This window comes from Lampris incognitus, chromosome 5 (assembly GCF_029633865.1).
Source record: "Lampris incognitus isolate fLamInc1 chromosome 5, fLamInc1.hap2, whole genome shotgun sequence".
Classification (NCBI taxonomy): domain Eukaryota; kingdom Metazoa; phylum Chordata; class Actinopteri; order Lampriformes; family Lampridae; genus Lampris; species Lampris incognitus.
The window spans coordinates 49,961,914-49,981,456 of NC_079215.1; the positions used below are offsets into that span (position 1 = coordinate 49,961,914).

A 19,543-nucleotide genomic window follows, 5' to 3' on the forward strand; every position below is an offset into this window, starting at 1 on the left:
TTATATACAGTGTACTTATGTTTGTATAATAATGATAATGATGATAATAATAACAACATATGATAACAATCATCATCATCATGATCATATTGTGGCGTATGACGCTGGTACGCCAATCATCGTATCACCCAGCGGATGGGGACTGCAGCACTTCCTCTAGTCAACGTGAATTACGCGCTACGAAAGATAGGAAGTCGACGACAGAGAAGAAAGGACACGGACTTTACTTAGCAACTCCTGGCCGTCTGGCTGGAGATTTCGCTACACATTGTCGATTCCCTAAAGCGACGGCAGAGCCGACGGTTTCTTTCACTTCCACCCCGGTTAAACCGACAAACGCCCCTCCGCATCCAGCACGCCGCTCTCTTCAACTCGCGCGCGACGAGCTCCAGTTCCAGGCGAAAAGGGAAAGGGGAGTCCATGAGTTCGTGTAAATAGCGTTGCATCTCGTTCATCCAGCCCTCCACCCGCGTTGCACTAGTGTCGCGCAGCCGTCGATGCGGTGTAATAGGCAGACATACGGTATTGTGTACAGGTAGATAGTCTGTTCGCGGGGAACTTTTGAGAAAGTTGCCCGCGGTGGTTTGCCCAGGCCTTGCGGCGGAGGCTGCATGTGAGAAGACTATCCCGGCGTGATTGACTGACGCGCCGAGAGAAATGTCGGCCCAGGCGCAGATGCGGGCGATGCTCGACCAGCTAATGGGGACGGGGAGAGACGGTGAGTTTGGCTGCCGACGAACGCGGAAAAGCGCATCGGTTTTCCCTCGTTGTTTTCGTCGCCGTGTACAGTGCCGTCCCTTTAGCTATAGCGAGCCTCGCTGTTGCTGCCGATGAAACATGCTATGCTAACTTAGCTTGTTAGCTAGGAGGCTAGCCAACCGCCTAGCTACCTGTTGTATCTAGGGAGCTAGTTTGCCGCTTAAGTTGGCTAACTTGCGTCATTTATGACCGATATCTTTGTTTCCCTTGTTACAACACTGCTTTTCGCCTTTTTCGGGGTTTTCGGTAGTCGTAGTTTTCGGGGTGTTTGTTACCCTGGCCCTTGTCCTGGATGACTGGTTAACCCCCTGATGTTGTTAATCTGTCACTTCTCCAAGGCTTTCTGTGGTCGGGATTCACGAAACCTTAAAGGAAAAAATAAAATCCTCCTTCAGAAACGTCTTGACATTTTCGTGGGATATTTCTTGAAACTTTCCAAAAATATCTTGGAACGTTATTATAAGAACTTCTTAAAATACCATACTGAGGATATATTTATGGGCGATATAGTAATGAGACTTGTGTATATGCAAAGTCGGCATGTGGACAAATTGAGACAAAGAATACAAGCCACATGTCTATCTGAAAAACAACAGCAATTCTCTTAATAGCCTACCGTTGAAACTGATTAATATATTCACTAAGCGTGTACCGCTTAGTGTTAACACTATATCATTTATTACATTGCCAAACATATGTGCTGCATTCACAGAAGTGACAACGTTAAATATTAGCTAGTCCAGTAGAATACTATATATCTTTACAAATAAAGAAATGTAGTTGTCATTCTACAAATGGTTTTCGTTTTGGCCTTTCCATACATTAGCCCATATTTATTCAGAGTAGCTAGCCTAGTAACAGTGGTCTGTCTGTCTGCTGTTATGATAAAATGATATTACATTTTTATAGACAGTACATGCTAAATAGTTCTGATAGCCAAAAATAGTTTTATAACATCCTGTAGCCTATGTGTTTGTCCTTTGGTTATCAGCACTAGCCAATAAATTGATCTGCCATACATTTAAAACGAAATTTCATTTCTTTTAGATGTCATTTCTTTTAAATGTCATTTCTATCATGTACACAAGTACATGATAGAAATGACAATACATTCTTCCTGGTTAGGCTACGGTATATATAAATCTAAAGTTTCCCGGCTCTGTGACATGTCTAAGACACCTGCCAAGGCGGCATATAGCACTGTTGCCTCGCAGCAAGAAGGTCCTGGGTTCTAACCCCAGGTTGTCCCAGGTCCTTTCTGTGTGGCGTTTGCATGTTCTCCCCGTGTCTATGTGGGTTTCCTCTGGGTGCTCCCGTTTCCTCCCACTATCAAAAAGACATGCATGTTAGTGTTAATACTCTTGCCTGTGCCCCTGGCAGAGGCAATTGAAAGAAGAACTGGAGTTGGCCCCTGGGCGCTGCAGATGCCCACTGCTCCTAAACAATATGATGGGTTGAATGCAGAGAACAAATTCGTTTTAAGAACACAATTCCTTGTAAGAATACAATGACAAAATAAAGTGGCTTAAATAAAGTAGCTCAAATTATTCTAGAGTTAAGATATTTAGGATATTTATTAGGCTATATATTTAAGATACTTACAATAATTCCCTCTCTTAAAATCACCCTTGAGTGAAGTTTGAGAAAATTCTTGCAAGATTCTTCATTTGTGGACGCAAACTTTAATTTCTTCTTAAATTTCAATTTAACGCAAAAGTAGATTTGTAGGATGAATTTTCTAAGAACAATTTCTGAATCCAACTCTTTGAACTAACTTATCTGTGTTTATCTCATATTTGCCTTTTCCACATATCGCTACCAAAAGGAGACACCATGCGGCAAAGAATTAAATTCACAGATGAGCGGGTCTGCAAGAGTCACCTATTGGATTCGTGTCCTCATGACATTCTGTCAGGAACAGTGAGTATTCTGTCTCTGAACCATGCATTGTAGTTGGTGTATGTGTAAATTAGATACTTATTTGCTTGTTTTAGTGTGTGTCAGTGCACATGCCTTCAAATGATGAAGATGTAGCAAGATATTTTTCAGGTCTCGGTGTAATGATGCTGAAAATTGATAGGAGAGGTTTTTATTTTAGGTTAGAGAAATAACGGGTTTGATCTGAGAAATGTGTTAATTTTACCAAAGTAAGAAATGAATTTATACCCTTTAGGCTTCTGGACCACATTTGTACACCCTTTTGTATTCAAGGACTGTTGGGAAAGAAGATAGCAGATGACTAGATTCTAAAGTTTGCAGTTCTCAAGGTTGGGTTGGTAATTGGTCTGTTAGCATGTACATTTTAAGGCATTGTTTCGGAAAAAATGGAGATGTTAGCATCTTTATTCTTTCATTGATGCATATGCGTATAAAAAAAACAAAAACAACGGCGTCCGGGTAGTGTAGCGGTCTGTTCTGTTGCCTACCAACACGGGATCGCCGGGTCGAATCCCCGTGTTACCTCCAGCTAGGTCGGGCGTCCCTACAGACACAATTGGCCGTGTCTGCGGGTGGGAAGTCGGATGTGGGTATTTGTCTTGGTCGCTGCACTAGCACCTCCTCTGGTCAGTCAGGGTGCCCCCTGGCTCGCCAGAGAGGGGGTGGAGCAGCGACTGCGACGGCTCAAAAAAAGAGTGGGATAATTGGCCAGATACAATTGGGGAGAAATTGAAAGAAAGAAAAAACCCTGCATAAAGCAGTTGTTTTTTTTAATTTTTTTTTTTATCAACATCTTTTTTTTATCAATTAGAATCTGTATCTCTCCACCGTACATTATGATACTTTTTCTCTGCTTATGAAAATATGAATTCAATAACACCACACATAAAGCTATGTAAATGAATTAACTTAATTACAATAACACAATGTACAAAACTGTGTAGATGAATTAACTCCAAGTACCTTAGCATCTAGCTTATGGCTTTCAATACAACACAGCAACATTAGTTACTATATTTTAAAGCATAAATCATGAACTCAAAACATTAAATCCAACACACACATTCAGTCTGTCTCTGATTGGTTTTGAGAGTCTCTAACATATTTAACAAAGATGTATAATGTTGCATAGCCACAAAATAAATATTCCATGGAGTGAAATTAGCTAGCATAATAAGCTAAACTACACTATTATCAACGTAACTCAATGTTAAACTCACAAGAGCTTTGCTCTGTAAAATACAAAGAGATGACGCTCGCCGGTCAAACTTTGGTTCTCAAGAGTAGGAGTCTTCTTAGTGTAAAATCCAAAATATAGTACTTGTTCATGAACTTTAGAGAAAGTTATAAGCCCCCCTGAATGTGCTTGTAACCCTGCATGTGCAACTTTTGTACAGGTTTAAGTTGACTAATGTCAGGGGTAGGAGTAAAATCAAGTGCTTGTATAAAAACTTGGTCAAGACTGTTCAGAATTGAGCGCAAAACTAAGATTGCCAAGTGATTTTGTTGTTAGTTTGTCAGACTGCTCTTTGTCTTGTTGACCTTCAGACCTCTGAAACTTCTGTTTCTTCCTGAACAGGATTGTCTCCACCAGCTTTAGGCTCAATTTCACCTTGTTCCTCCATCCCAGATTCCTCTGCCATCATCATGTCCTCTTTGTCGTCATCTTTTTACTCTTCTACATTTCCTTCACTTGCTTCAACTGTGTTTTCTCTCTCAGATTCATCATGGACTATTTCATCTTCGACTTCCGCATCATCATCAACAGGTATGTCTACCTCAACCGGTAAGTTTTCTTTCCACAGGTATATCTCCTTCCTTTTCCTCAGGATTATTCCCTTTCAGGTCTCCCAAGGGCTAGATTGCATCAGCCTCTGGATTCAGGTTTGGCTTTTGAGTGCTCATTGCATCTTGGTCATCTTGCCTAGTTGGGTTGACTCGTGCTTGAGGGATTCATGGACAATGGTTGTCGGAAATGTGATATTCTCCTGAGTGGTCTATGGGCAGTAGTATTCCACTTCCTCTTCACTTTCCAACTGTTTCTGTGGTACACCTTCCTCTTGAGGTACTTCGCTTCCCTGATGAGTTTGAGCTTTTCCTCTCTTTTCTGTTACCTGGTCCACTTCATCTAGCATGGATGGAGCTAGAAAACCACAGGGTAACAGCAAGTCTTGGTGCAGTGTCCTCTCTGGACCGTCAGAGGTTACCGGAGCTACTACATAGACTGGGGAATTGTCAGTCTGCCTCACAACTTTGTACACAGTACTGCTCCATCTGTCTGCTGTCTTATGTTTACCCCGTATTTAGGCATTCTTGACAAGGACAAGGTCTCCTTCTTCAAGGATAAACTCTGACTTTGAGGTCGTATTTCTCCTTGTTGCACTGAGCAGTCTTTTCACTGTGTTCAATGGCAAGCTTGTAGTTTTCTTGCAGACTTTCTCTCAGTTTTTTCACATAGTCCATGTGAGTGACTTTCTCCAGTCCGTTTTGGTGCAGTTGTACAAGTGAACCAAAGGCTGCACAAAATCACGCCACTTGACTTTTTCCTCTTCCTGGAGAGTTCCCAGCTTCTCCAGAAGTGTTCAGTTGAACCTCTCAATGAGATTACCTCGGGGGGTGGTAAGGGGTTGTCTTTGTCTTCGTTATCCCCAAAAGCTAGCAAAGATCTTTGATGAAAGCGAACTCAAAGTCGTGACCCTGATCACTGTGAAGTCGTTCGAGCATGCCGTAGTGGATAAAGAAACTGGTCCACAGGATCTTGGCTACTGTCTTTGCCTTCTCATCAGCAGTAGGAATAGGAATGGCAACAGCATACTTGATGAAATGGTTGGTTATGACCAAGATGTTCTTCGTTCCACGTCCATCAGGTTCCAAGGACAAGTAGTCCATGCAGACTGACTCGAGTGGTCGAGTTGTCTGGGTATTCACAAGACAGGCAATTTTCTCAGCTCTGGCCTTACGACGGATACATCTTTTACAGTTTCTGACTTTCCTTTCAACATCCGCGGACATCCTTGGCCAATAGAAACGCGTACGAATGAGATCCATCTGTCCATTCCCAAGTGACCGACTGAGTCTTGGAGACCTTCAAGTGCCACTTCTCTGTATTTCGAGGGGAGAACTGGCTGGTAGAAGGGCTCACCTCTGTTCATGCGTTTCTTGTACAGAATGCCATTGTTTACTACAAGTTGATCCATCATTCTAAGCATGAGTTGAACTTCTCGGTCTTCCTGTTGGCGAACATGATAAGTGAGACGTCTTCCTGTGTTGACAGTGTCTATGACTCTGCTGATCGGGGGATCATTTTGTTGTTCTACAGCCCAGTCTTGCTGTGACATCCTAGGTAGGGTGCTAGATCCATGCAGTAGGTCAGCTCGAGAACTCTGCTGGGATAGCACTCGCATCAATGGTGAGACACTCTACTATGACAGATGAGTGGCTGCCCTCTTCAGTGTCTGGAGCTTTGTCTAGCTCATGTTTTTGGCAAATGGCTTTGACAGGATCTTTGGGGAAGATGGGTTCACTCCTTTCATTCATGAACCTTGAAATTAACCATTCCACCCTGTCGTCTTCGTCTTGAGCGCTTAGGTCAGTTTCCACCGCATCATATGGACGTCTGGATAACCCATCGGCATCAATATTTCTCTTGCCAGCTCTGTGCTGTATGTTGAAATTGAAGTTAGACAGGGCAGCGAGCCACCGGTGTCCCACAGCGTTGAGCTTGGCAGACGTCAAGAAGTAGGTCAATGGATTGTTGTCAGTGATGATGATGAACTCAGATCCATAGAGGTAGTCAAAGACTCTCCGTGACAGCCCACTTGAGCGCTAAAAGCTCAAGTTTTTGGGTAGGGTAACGCTGCTCACAGTTGGACAGGCCTCTACTTGCATAAGTGATGACTCTCATCTCACGGGCTTGTTCTTGATAGAGAGCTGAACGGAGTCCATGCAGGCTGGCATCAGTATGCAGGACATACAGTTTCCTGGGGTTGGCAAAGCCGAGGACTGGAGCAGTTGTCAACTTCTCTATAAGTGCTTTGAATGTGTTTTCGCATTCTGAGGTCCATTTTCCATCAAATTATCATTTTAGGTCCGAGTTTGAGAAGACCTTGGAACTTTTGGACTTCTTCCGGGGTGTAAGGTAAGGTAACCAGCAGTCAAGAGTTTTTAGAGGTTTGGCAATTTTTGCGTAGTCATTGCCGAATCTCCTATAATACCCGGTGAATACTAGGAAGGATTTCAGCTCACTGATGTTGTTTGGCCTGGGCCAGGTTGTTAGTGAGCTGATTTTTTCCAGGGTCAATTTCCACTCCGTTTTCCGAGACTACATGGCCCAAGTACTTGACTGACTTCTTGAAAAAGTGTCACTTTTTGGGTGATAACTTGAGGCCACACTCATTAAGCCTGTTGAGGACATGCATAAGGCACCGTTCATGTTCTTCAAGTGTGTCTGTAAACACCATGAGGTCATTGAGGAACACCAGGACTTCTTTGAGGTTGAGAGAGCCCATGCATTTCTCCATGACTCGCTGGAAGGTTGACGGAGCATTTGTGACTCCCTGGGGCATCCTTTTGAATTCCCAGAAACCCACGGGTGGGACAAAAGCTGTTTTTGTGCTTGTCCTCTTCAGCCATTTCCACCTGATAGTAGCCAGACTTTAAGTCCATGAAAGAGAACCACTTTGATCCTGTGAGATTAGCAAAGGTTTCCTTGATGCTCGGTAAGGTATTTATGGTCTGGTTGTTCAACTTCCTGTGATCGATGCATAGGTGGATGGTGCCATTCCTCTTCTTGACGACTACTATTGGTGAAGCGAAGGGGCGTTCAGATTCTCTGATGATGTTGGCATCCAACAGCTCTTTCAGGTGGAGTCTTACAGCTTCATAGTCTGAGGGGTGAATGGGCCTTGCCCTCTGCTTGAAGGGTGTTGGGTCAGAGAGGTGGAACTTGTGCTTGACTGCCGTTGTGTGACCATAGTCGAGGTTGCCTATTGCAACAACTTCAGAGATGGGAGTCAGCTTTGTTATGATCTGCTCTTTCCATACCTCTGGAAAAGGGGAATCACTGAAGTTGAAATTGATTGTGTTTTCATGGCTTGTTGAGCTTGTGGCCGTACATTTAGCAGCAGTGCCGGGTGGTTGTGACACATTGTGCTCTCCGGCTTTGTTCGAGGTTGACAGTAGAGAGAGAGAAGGATGGAAAGCTCTGCTATGCTGCGGTTCGCTGGCACTGTTATGTTATGTGCTGTCTCATTCTTGACAGGGATAGGGAATTTGAAGGATGTCTGATGATTGCTTGATATCCTGTAGGTACAGAAGGACAGACCACTGGGTAGACTTGATTGAGTGGAAGGCTCCACTAAGAGAGGGACTCCAACACTCGTGGGCACCTTTCTGGTGTATCCATTCAACACCATCTTCTCACCAGCTGGGATTACGATGGCTTTCTTGCATTTCAGTTTGACTGTCCCCACCATGCCATTGTCTTGTTCGGTTTTGTATGTGCTTCGAACCAGGGGTATATTGGTGCCTAAAAGGGCAGGAAACTCTGTTGGGCCTTCAGTCTGGAATGATGAGAGCTAACGTGCTGACAAGCTCAGCTTTTCCTGCAATGCTTTCCGGAAGCAGTGTGATGACCTTAACATAGCCTAGGTAAGGCACATCTTGACCTCCAGCGCCCTCCACTTCAAGGATTTTTCTGAGGGCCAGAATCGGCAGAGAAGGCAGGTAAGTATCATGAAAAGACTTGGAAATGGTAGTCACCTGTCAGCCTTAGTCAAGAATTGAATTACACTAGATTCATGTCTGTGAATGTTCTCATTCATCCAGGTCATGGTTATCCAAAGGAATTGAATCAAGTGCAACTGGACTTGGTATATACACTAGATTCCTTCAATAGTGGCGACAGCAATGGATCTTGGGCCAACTAACCTACTGAGAAGCCCATCTTCACTGGACTCTATCTGTTCACATTTGGCTTTTTGGTTTCCATTTCATCTTGGGACTTTGATCTCTGCTGTGGCTTCATTATGTCCCTGTACTGGAAGCCGGTCCAGTTTAAAAGCAGTCCTGCTTTTGCTCTCCATTCATTTTGCTTGGCTTTCAATTCTTTGTACTTGCGATCAACAGCAGCTTTGTTGATAGCGTTCTCACATACCTTGGCTATGTGGCCATCTTCACCACATCTGAATTAGAACCAGGCTCTAGACTGAGGTTTGGATGTCACGTGGTGAGCTGGTGCCTCGACTCAACCCATGGGCAGGTCTGAGCTTTCTGCTGTCTGTCTCACGGTTTCTGTTTGTTAGGCTTCTTGGTGCTGAGCTGCAGTTTCATTTCAGCAAGCTGCTTCTTCAGCTCTGTCTCTAAGATAAACACCTGTAACACACTTGCATTTGGATCTGTGTATGGGGACATGTCAGGCACAGAATGCACATTCACAGTGGCTTTTGGCTTGGAGGTTCCAAAATGGCAGTGCATTCGATCCAGTTGAGTTGCCCTCCTATTCTCTTCTTTCCGCAGCTCTAACAGCAGCTCTGCAAAATCGAAAGATTTTTCATATTTCAGCTCCAATTGCATAATGAGTGTGTGGTCCCAACAGTTGCATTTGAACTGTTTCAATAGCTGATGGCTTGCAGCAGACTGGCTCACTCCATTTCGCTTCACAGCAGTGCTCAGCAGCACATGGAGCCTCTGTAGATACTCTGCTGCCTTCTCACCTGGGTTTTGATAGGTCTTCAAGAACCCTGCAAAGATTTCATCACCGTCCTTAATGAGACCATAAGCGGAGTCCAGCAGTTTCACATATGCTCTGGGTTGAGTGGAGGAGCCTAGCTGCTTCACATCATCTGAGGCTGGGGGAAGCAGACTTCCCAGTATATTCCTACACTGAACATCGACTGGGGCGCCGTCTTGGAACATCAAGTCTACGTGGAGGCACCATGTGTCAAAGTCAGCCTCTCCAGGAGGCTTCGGCACCTTGCCGGAGAAGGAGCATAGCCACCTGGATTGACTCTGAGATGTGGAAGTGTCGTTTCTGATTACATGCTCAACCACAATGCGTTGCACATCAGGTGGGTTTAGCTGATCATCTTTGTTTCACAGTTTTAACTTTTATTGTTTTCTTCCATACTGCTGGTTGAACCTTCTTCTTATCTGTTTCGGGACATAGCTGAAGAGGGATGAGCTTCGCCAGGTCAGGCTGCTTGTTCTTGGATTTGCATATGAGAGGTGTAATGCTATGTTCAGAGTGAGCACTCTCATCAGAAGAGTCACTGCTATTGCTTGAGTCAGAAGAAATATCTGGAAAGGGCTACTGTCTGGCTAGTATGTGTAAGTAACACAACACATAGAGCTATGTAAATTAATTAACCCATTTACAATAACACAATGTACAAAACTGTAGATGAATTAACTTAAGAGTACCTTAGCATCTAGCTTATGGCTTTCAATACAACACAGCAACATTAGTTACTATATTTTAAAGCATAAATAATGAAATCAAACATTAAATCCAACACACATTCAGTCTGTCTCCGATTGGTTTTGAGTCTCTAACATACTTAACAAAGCTGCATAATGTTGCACATAGCCACAAAATAAATATACCACGGAGTAAAATTAGCTAGCATAATAAGCTAAACTATTATCAACGTGATTCAGTGTTAAACTCATCAGGAGTCTTCTCGGTGTAAAATCCAAAATATAGTACTTCTTCGTGAACTTTAGAGAAAGTTACAAGCGTAATAAAGATTTCACTACGGGGTTCTCTCTGCTCTGGTCGTCTGCATACATCAAAAGAAGAAGAAAAAAAGCGATCTGCAGTGAGTATGCGTACTCTACTGGTGAGAACGGGGAACTACGTTGGAGTTAACGCCGTGTAGTTACAGACTCAGTCCTGTGCAAATCACGGGGTTACACACAGCTACTTGTGTAAAAATAAAATTGCATTATAGATATTCTGGTCAATTTCTCAAGCAATTATACTCTTACAGCAAACTGACTTCAAAAACTTTAATTGATCTGGTAATTTTAACTCGTTTACAATACATCAGAATCTTTTTAAGATGACATTTGAACTCTTTGTCAAATAAATTAATGCAATTCTTTTCACTGCAGTGATGTAACTTTAGATTTCAGTCAGTCAACATTGATATCATTCTGAATCCCAACAGAGAATGGACCTGGGAGAGTGTGTGAAAGTCCATGACTTGGCTCTCCGAGCGGACTATGAGATTGCCTCCAAGCAGCAGGAGTACTTTTTTGAGCTCGATGTGAGTAGTGTCTATCTCTCTCTGTTTCTCTTGTCTCTTTCTGTTTCACTTTCTCGTTCTCTTTTCTCCACCCAACCCTGCCCTCACTGGACCTATGTATAGGCGAATTTGTTCCTCTTTTCTGATGTAATTATGCTAATTCATTCAGTCACCAATGTCAAAATATTGAAATACAGTACAAATCAAAAGTTAGGAAACACCAGATTGAATTTAGGTTTTTCAGAATCTTGGAAGTCATTGCCTATTTCCAAACTTCATTCGAAAAATATACATTTTGAAATGTCCCCCCCCCCCCCCCCCAAAAAAAAGTGTTTCATGAGAAGGTGTGCTCAAACTTTTGACTGGTACTGTATCTTGATAAGGGAAACCTGAGTGTGCACAGTTGCAAGCACATGCATAAGATCAATGTTTTTCCAACTTGTATTCTTGTAGGCTGCAGAACATCTTCAGTCTTTTATTGCTGACTGCGATCGCAGAACTGAACTGGCAAAGAAGAGACTAGCTGAGACGCAGGATGAGATCAGTGCGGAAGTGGCCGCCAAGGTGACTGATTCACTGTCTATGTTAGCTAGTGGGATAGCTATTGTTTTTTTAACTTCTGTATCGTGACTAATGCCACAAAGACACTTAAAATCACAAGCGCTCAATGTCCAGATTCTGACACATATACAAAAGCATCAAGCAATACACAGGATTTGATGTCTTGTTACTCTTTTTTTTAAAACTAAGTTGTATTTTTTTGCTTTTGTTTTGTGGTCAGGCTGAGCGTGTCCATGAGCTGAACGAGGAGATTGGGAAGCTGCTGGCGCGGGCAGAGCAGCTAGGGGGAGAGGGTAATGTGGACGAAGCACAGCAAGTGCTGGAGAAGGTGGAGAAGACTCGTGCCATGAAGAAAGAGGCAGAAGTCAGCATTGATTGTTTTACATTTTTTCAGAAGTTTTAAAGCATTATAACAGAGTTTTGATATGCTTTAATATATTACTCACCAGAACGACATTGTTTGTTAATTGAACTAGTTAGCTGGAACTTGAACTATTATCTTTCCTGTAAACACACATTATAAGTTAGCAGTCGATTTCAACAATTTCTTTGATTCAAGATTTTGTGTAATGTTCATTGATTAAGCTGCAAGTATACCAGTGCATCATTTTGACATGCCAAAAAGTGTCAGGGTAAGCCATTTTTGTATTTGTGTTAGGCAGAATGTTTCAATCCTGTTACATAAGGTTAGAGCAACAGGCTCTGAAGGAGACGTCTTAGGTCTCTACTTTGGAGATTTCTTCTTTGTTCATTTATACCTCTTAGGTCAGCCATGCTCTCACAAATTCCCACTGGAGATGAATTGGATCTTTTTATCTCAATTATAAAATTGGAATGTGAGTCTTTATATCTTTCGTTGTGTTTTTTCCCCCAATTATTTTCACATCTTCTTTATTGGTCTTACATTCTCTCTTCTTGTAGGATGTCTACCGAAACTCGATGCCAGCCTCTAGCTTCCAGCAGCAGAAGTTGCGGGTGTGTGAAGTATGTTCCGCCTACCTGGGTCTTCATGACAATGACCGTCGCCTAGCTGACCACTTTGGGGGTAAACTGCACTTGGGATTCATTGAAATTCGGGAGAAACTCGAGAAGCTAAGGGTAAGCAATACCTTTGTCAAAATGGCAGGAAAAGCGTGGAAGGTGAAATATGATTTGTATAAATACACCACAGTTATGCTTGTACAAAAGTACTGCCAGTATTGGCAGTTTTACTAAGGGTTGATGGTTAGTATTTTTGTTTTTTTCACAACCATCTAATGTTTTTCTCTCCAGAAAGCAGTTGTCGAGAAACAGGAAAGAATGCGTATGAGAAGACGGGAGGAACGCGACCGAGAGGAGGAACGGGAGAGAGAGTGGGAGATGGAGCGGGAACGGGAGAGGGAACGAGAGCGTGAAAGACAGCGGGAATGGGAAAGGGAACGAGAAAGGGAGAGGGACCGAAGGAGGTATGTTTTACCCCAGTGCCACACTTCTGTGCGCCACACAGATTTTTTTGTTTTTCTCCCCTGCCTCCCATCTTAATATGTATTTTATAACTTTCTGGTTTTTCTCCCCCTTCAGGTCAAGGTCTAGAAGTGGAGATCGATACAGGTATGCCTAACTTGTTTAGAGTCACTTTACACACTAGCACATAAAGAAAGTTTTTCTTGGTGGCACTGGTCCAGAGTGATATCAACATTGTGAAGATTCGCATATTGTACTCGCACATGGTACAGCACAACCTCACAAAGAGCTAGTACAAGATGTACTCTATGATAGAAGATGGGCTATATGGTTCGTGCCTTTTATTTGTTTTCTGGATGACAGGATCAGTGGCACATAAATCATCTTAATAGTTGTATTACAGGAATACTCTCTGTGATGGCATTCTCAACTGTGGTAACGGGTTTAAAAATGTAGTGAATACAAGACGGTCGAAGCTGCAGCCATCAAGTATCCATTTTCACAGTGAATGAGCAATTCCAGGATATCATCAGAAGGTTGAGCAGAGGGCACTCTGAAAGACTTTCAAAATTATATTAACTATTTAAAAACATAGTGTCACAAACACAAGAATTACAGAGAAGTTTTGTCACTCTTGTAAATGGGTTTAACCTAGTATTGTACACTTTATGATATAGCTGAAATTATAGGACTAATTCCTTACAGGCACCCGATTTGAAGACCTGTAGTCTAACAGGAACTTGAGCAACTCATTATGATACACATAAAAAATAAAGTTATTACAGGTATTAAACTAGTCCTGGCGTGTGAGGATCAGCAAATAATTCCATAATGTAAACAGATGTTACACTGAGGTGTAGAAGAATGTGAGCAGGAAAACTTGTCAAACATGTTGTAAAAATGTTTGACAATAAAGGTGCCATTTGGATCAGTCTGTCATTAATTTGGACTGATAAGAATTTAATCTGTAAATGCTTTGCACTTCCAGATAGTATCCCCAAACAGTCTATTCCAATAAAGCTGCCGATTGGGAAATTAAGGGGAAGGCCTAATCATCCTCTAGTATTTCCCAGCCTTACTAGAACCTGCGCTAACTGAAAAAACTTCTTTGATGTGTACCAACATAAAAGCTTCCTTGAAACTTGTATATATACATATACTATATGCCCAAAATTATGTGGACAACCCTTCTAATGAGTGCTATTTCAGCCACATCCATTGCTGGCAGATGCATAAAATCAAGCACACAGCCATGTAGTCTCTATACAGATATTGGAAGTAGACTAGGTCGTACTGAAGAGCTCAGTGACTTTCAGTGTGGCACTGTCATAGGATGCCACCTTCCCAACAAGTCAGTTGGTCTAATTCCTGCCCTCCTAGATCTGTCCCGGTTGACTGTAAGTCTGTTATTGTGAAGCGGAAACGTCTCGGAGCAACAACAGCACAGCCACACAAGCAGTAGGCCACACAAGACTAATAAATGGGACTGCCGAGTGCTTAAGCATGTAAAAATTATGTGTACTCGGTTTTAGCACTCACTACAGAGTTCCAAATTAGCTCTGGAAGCAACATCGCCACAAGAACTGTTCATCTGGAGCTTCATGAAATGGTTTTCCATGGCTGAGCAGCAGCACACAAGCCCAAGATTACCATGCTCAATGCCAAGCATCCGCTGGAATGGAGTGAAGTGGAAATGTTCTCTTAAGTTATAATTACGTTCCACTATCTGGCAGTCTGATGGACCAGCCTGGGTTTGGCGGATGCCAAGAGATAGCTACCTGCCCAAATGTCTAGTGCCAACTGTGAAGTTTGGTGGAGGAGGAATAATGGTCTGGGTCAGTTTTTCATGGTTTGGGCTAAGCCCCTTGGTTCCAGTGAAGGGAAATCTTGATGCTATAGCACACAATTACATTCTAGAGAATTGTGTGCTTCAAACTTTGTGGCAGCAGTTTGGGGAAGGTCCTTTTCTGTTTCAGCCTGACAATGCCCCCATTCACAAAGCAAGGTCCATAAAGACATGGTTAGCAGAGTTAGGTGTGGAAGAACTTGACTGGCCTGCACAGAGCTCTAACCTCAACCCCATCCAACACTTTTGGGGTGAATTGGAATGCCAACTGTGAGCCAGAATGTTTTCCCAACATCAGTGCCTGACCTCACTAATGCTGTTGTGGCTGAATGGGAACGAGTCCCCACAGCCATGTTCTAAAATCTAGTGGAAAGCCTTCCCAGAGGAGCAGAGGCTGTTATAGCAGCAAATGGTGGACCAACTCCATATTAATGCCCATGGTTTTGGAATGACATGTTCAACACCCACATATAGGCGTGATGTTACTTTTGTTACTTTTGGCCATGCAGTTTACATAGGAGCCATCTCCGGGTAGGATAATGTTAACAATGAGTTGAAAGTGAAGGCAAAGCCTATCTCTGGTTAAGGAAAACTCGAGACTGTGGTGTTGATTCTCAGTACAATCAGCATTCTAATATAGGGAGTCATTTGAGTCACTGTTATTGAAAATGCAAGTGCAGCATCTCATCTTGGGCTGTTGGAGTAAATTTTTTCAGCGTATTTTGTTGGGCAAAAATCACTTTTATGTGACATTACCCTTGTGACATTATCTCTCTTTAATTGGAGTTCACAAATTGGAATGTCCTTACTCCACACCTTTTTTGATATCATTTCATTGTTTGAGTAATTGTAGTGCATGGCAACCAAGCCAAACTCCTAGACTTTTGCAAAGTAGATGAGCAAACTCAGTGTTTTGCCAATTTCTGCCGATTTGATCTGTGCACTTTTTTTGTTAATTGTTTATTCCAGGGATGGAGGCAGTTCATCTTCTCATCGTTCAAGACGTGGGCACCGCTCCTCTCATTCTAGAGAAGAGGGAGGAGAAAGGGACCGGGACAGGGAGAGGAAACATCGACACAAGGACAGGCACCGCTCACGCTCCCACTCCCACAGGACTAAGAGGAAGAGGTGAGGATATTATAAGAGGGTACCCACACCTTTCCTTTTTTGGAGTCTTGTACTATATAAGCCCCAAGGTCTATTTGCATGATCGGAAAATTGGAGCACTAGTCAAGCAGTTTATGATGCCAGTTTTGCTAGCTCAGTGGTGCCCAATTATGTGGCACGGAGGGCCGTTTTCATTACAACCAACACTACACCTGTTGCTTTCACTAGTTAACAGAACTTCAACCAGACAGGGTAAGACTAATCATTGAATTCAGCTGGTGTAATGTTGGGTTGGGAATGAAAACCAGCATACACATGTACGTCCATGGCACATGGTTGGACACTACTAACATATTGGCATTATTTGACCACTGACGATCTTATTCATGTTGTGGTAGAAAATGGGGATGGGTACCGAAACCCCGTATTAAACGGGCACCGGTGCTAAATTAAGCCCTGTGATAGCCTGGCGGCCTGTCCAGGGTGTCTCCCTGCCTGCCGCCCAATGACTGCTGGGATAGGCTCCAGCATCCCCGCAACCCTGAGTGCAGGATAAGCAATTAGGATAATGGATGGATGGACGGTGCTAAATTATTAAAGACCGTAGTATTGATAAGTTCTGATGGTAATGGTGCTACTATTGATACTGGAGAAACTGAAAATAAATGTCCTATTTATTTAGGCTACATAAACATAATTTTGCACCTTTTATCTCACCAGCTCTGTTTCTAATTTACAGTAATATTAAGATGTTCGTCTATGATGCATTTTTACTATTCCCAATCCAGAAGAGCGATTTCTCTCTCGGAGCCTGTCGTGTGTGTGAGCCAAGGGGCGGGGCCAGCTCTCTGCCTCTCTCTCTCTCTCTCACACACACACATACACACACACACACAGCCTGCCCTTAGGGACAGTGGCGGAGACAACTAAATGGTCACAAGTCTGGTTATACTTCACTGGGGTCGACGCTGACACTTCTCGTTGCCACAACTGCAACAAGTCTTTTGCATGTAAGAGCGGAAACCCAAGCAATCTTTCGAAACATGGTGAAAATGCATCAAATACAGGCAGAGAAATGCACAGTTTTTGACTGCCTAGCTCATAGTTCATCTCTCGTTGCCCCATCCACCTCAGTTATGTTATGTATGCTAACAACCTAGAGCTCACACTGAGTTAACTAAATTATACAAACATGGGTTAATGATGAAAAGTAACGCTCTGCCCAGACATGAGAGAATAAAACGGTGTTACTTCTCTTCTTAATTTGTTTCTTTTTTTTCTCTTAAAAAATAACAAAAAGAACCGATAAGCGTAACCGGTCGATAAGCAGTATCGATAAGAGTAGTAGTACCGTTAAAATCTTAACGATACTCATCCTTAGTAGAAAAAGATTATATCGCAGTCCAAAATGGAGTTTTTGCCACTGTTGACTGAAAGAAGAGTGCCCAGTATCGTCAAGTTTATTTGTCTCGCCCTAAATCACAGTTGCTACCTCAAAAGGCTTTTTACATCAACACAGTGAAAAATGGGTAACTACGGTAAATGACAGTGGATGACACAATCTGTCCTTGGACCCTTGATTCAGAAGAGGAACAACTCCACTCCTATTATTATTAGACACCTGTTATTACAGTTAACTAAAAGCTTCTAGTGCTTAGCCAAGTCATTGTTGTATCAGAAGTTGGGATAATAAATGTCATGCTTTGTCTAGTGTAGAAGTTAAGATGTTGGATATCTTTATATAAAGCAGTATTTTGTCAATAAGTAATTAGCCTTTTTTCCAAACAGGTGTGTGCAGAAAACATAGGAACCTAGAATCACATACACACAACACAGGAAACGCACAAAAACAAGAGGGAAACCTTCTCATGGAGAGACAGGCAACAATCAAGAAATGTCCTGAATAAATAACATTCAAAAATGTCGGTAGCTGTTATTATGACCAGCACAGTTTAACGCTTTAGCTGAGTAAATTCAACAGGGGTGAATGAATGACATGGTTGATGGGCAGCCATGTCTAGATATCCCAGTCTGAGAACACAGATGACTAGAAAATATTAAGTATTTTGAATTGGCTTAAATTAAAACTACATCGATACCCCAGTCTGTCCCATCACCCACCTAATTAGCACTGAATTAACCAAGTCAATGGATTGACTTGGTTAATTTGTTATGTGATTTTTAAAAAAAAATTTCCTGGGCAATATTGTCAGTTACGTAAGGGAAAAACATTAAGCAAGGCCTCATGGGGACTGAAACTCAAAGCCCACTGGTGCTGCACTAGGAGAACCAGTAATGTGAAATGGCTCTTAATGGTCTTCCTGTACATTTGTTGTTTTTTCTCTCCAGGTCCTCGAGAGACAGATCATCAAACACCCGCGACAGAGATGGCTCCCTCTCTCAGGAGGGATGGAGAGAGTATGGTGGAGAGGGACGGCGGGAGGAGAGGGCTGAGTTAGAGGACAAGGAGAGATCCATCTCCCCCGAGATGGTCAGGGGTAACGAGCGAGAGCGATCCTTGTCGTACGAGAGGGATAGACGCTCCAGCTCCGAAGAGAGGGAGTCAGGGGAGATATGAGCGAGGGGAGGGCATCTCAAAATGTGGATTTGAATATATTGTTCAGTTAAAGGAGTTGGTGTGGATGCGTGTGTGTCAGAACTGTGCATGTGTTTATGTTTGGGGGGGGGGGGCTTTTAACTGGGGGCAGTGGGTTGATCACTTGTAACTAAACATTGAGAGGTATTGAGAGGGACCTCAAATGAGGCGCCCAAGGTCACATGTAAAGAAAGTCTGAATGACTTCGTATTGCTGGAAATAAAAAGAACTAGAAACGCTCAAGTGACCAGGAAACTGTACTTTTATCTTCATGCGATCTCAGTACAATTGATTTAAACGATGGCGGGGGGGGGTTGAAGAAATGGTTGATCTTTGTTTTTATTTTACTTTGGGGGAATAGCTTTTCTTTTTTACTATTAGGATGACCTTCAATACTAAGGTTTTTTTTTTCCCTTGCATTCCATCGGAAATCTGATGTCACTCATGAAACTTGTCCGCTGTGGACTTATTTACACACATGAAAGGTAGACTCATTGACGTTACATAACACCTTGAATCCAGGGTCATTTCTGAATCGAGTTGTTTGTGAATAACTGAAGGCACTTTTGATGTTTCTGTTTTATTGTCTTGCCTTCTGCTCTTATTCTGATCTTGAAGGAGAGGTCTGACCTGTTTATAGAAATCTGCCAAACATCCTTGAGTCTGTCCTTTCATTGAAGACACAGTGATGTACGTGTCCTGTGGGAGCAATCCCCCAAGTCTTTTGTCTCAATACCTGACCCGACAGCAAATGCATATTGCTGTCTGGTATTGCACTTGCATATTTGGTACTGGTGCTTTAACTGAGGCCCATTGAACGCTTGTCTTTTTTTTCTTCTTTTTTTCTTTCTTTTTCTTTTTCTTTTCTTTTTTTTTTTTTTGCTGTGATACACGTTGGGTGTATTGGCAGATCTGTATTTGCTGTGCCATCTGTACAATAAAATGAATAAATCCCTGCTTCCCCCCAACATTGTGGGTTCATTATCCACATTTGACTCGACGGGTTTTTTTTTTTAAAATCGATTTAATTCATTCAGTGGATTCATT

At 42.6% G+C, this 19,543-nt stretch overlaps 1 protein-coding gene across 1 annotated transcript; it reads left to right on the forward strand.

The window, feature by feature from the left end:
- Positions 1 to 176: 176 nt before the first annotated feature.
- Positions 177 to 19,456, forward strand: zgc:158803 (LUC7 domain-containing protein). Its single transcript, XM_056279738.1, has 10 exons — positions 177 to 718; positions 2,585 to 2,679; positions 10,866 to 10,964; positions 11,397 to 11,507; positions 11,725 to 11,868; positions 12,426 to 12,602; positions 12,777 to 12,949; positions 13,065 to 13,094; positions 15,763 to 15,921; positions 18,250 to 19,456. The coding sequence occupies exons 1-10, from the start codon at positions 658 to 660 to the stop codon at positions 18,476 to 18,478; spliced, it is 1,278 nt and encodes a 425-aa protein (XP_056135713.1). The 5' UTR covers positions 177 to 657; the 3' UTR covers positions 18,479 to 19,456.
- Positions 19,457 to 19,543: the final 87 nt, after the last annotated feature.

Bases quoted from the DNA above. Each gene is read 5' to 3' on its own strand.
- zgc:158803 (XM_056279738.1), top strand. From the start codon at position 658: ATGTCGGCCCAGGCGCAGATGCGGGCGATGCTCGACCAGCTAATGGGG. The intron at 719-2,584 runs GTGAGTTTGGCT...CGCTACCAAAAG, and splicing joins AATGGGGACGGGGAGAGACG to GAGACACCATGCGGCAAAGA. The intron at 12,603-12,776 runs GTAAGCAATACC...TTTTCTCTCCAG, and splicing joins AGAAACTCGAGAAGCTAAGG to AAAGCAGTTGTCGAGAAACA.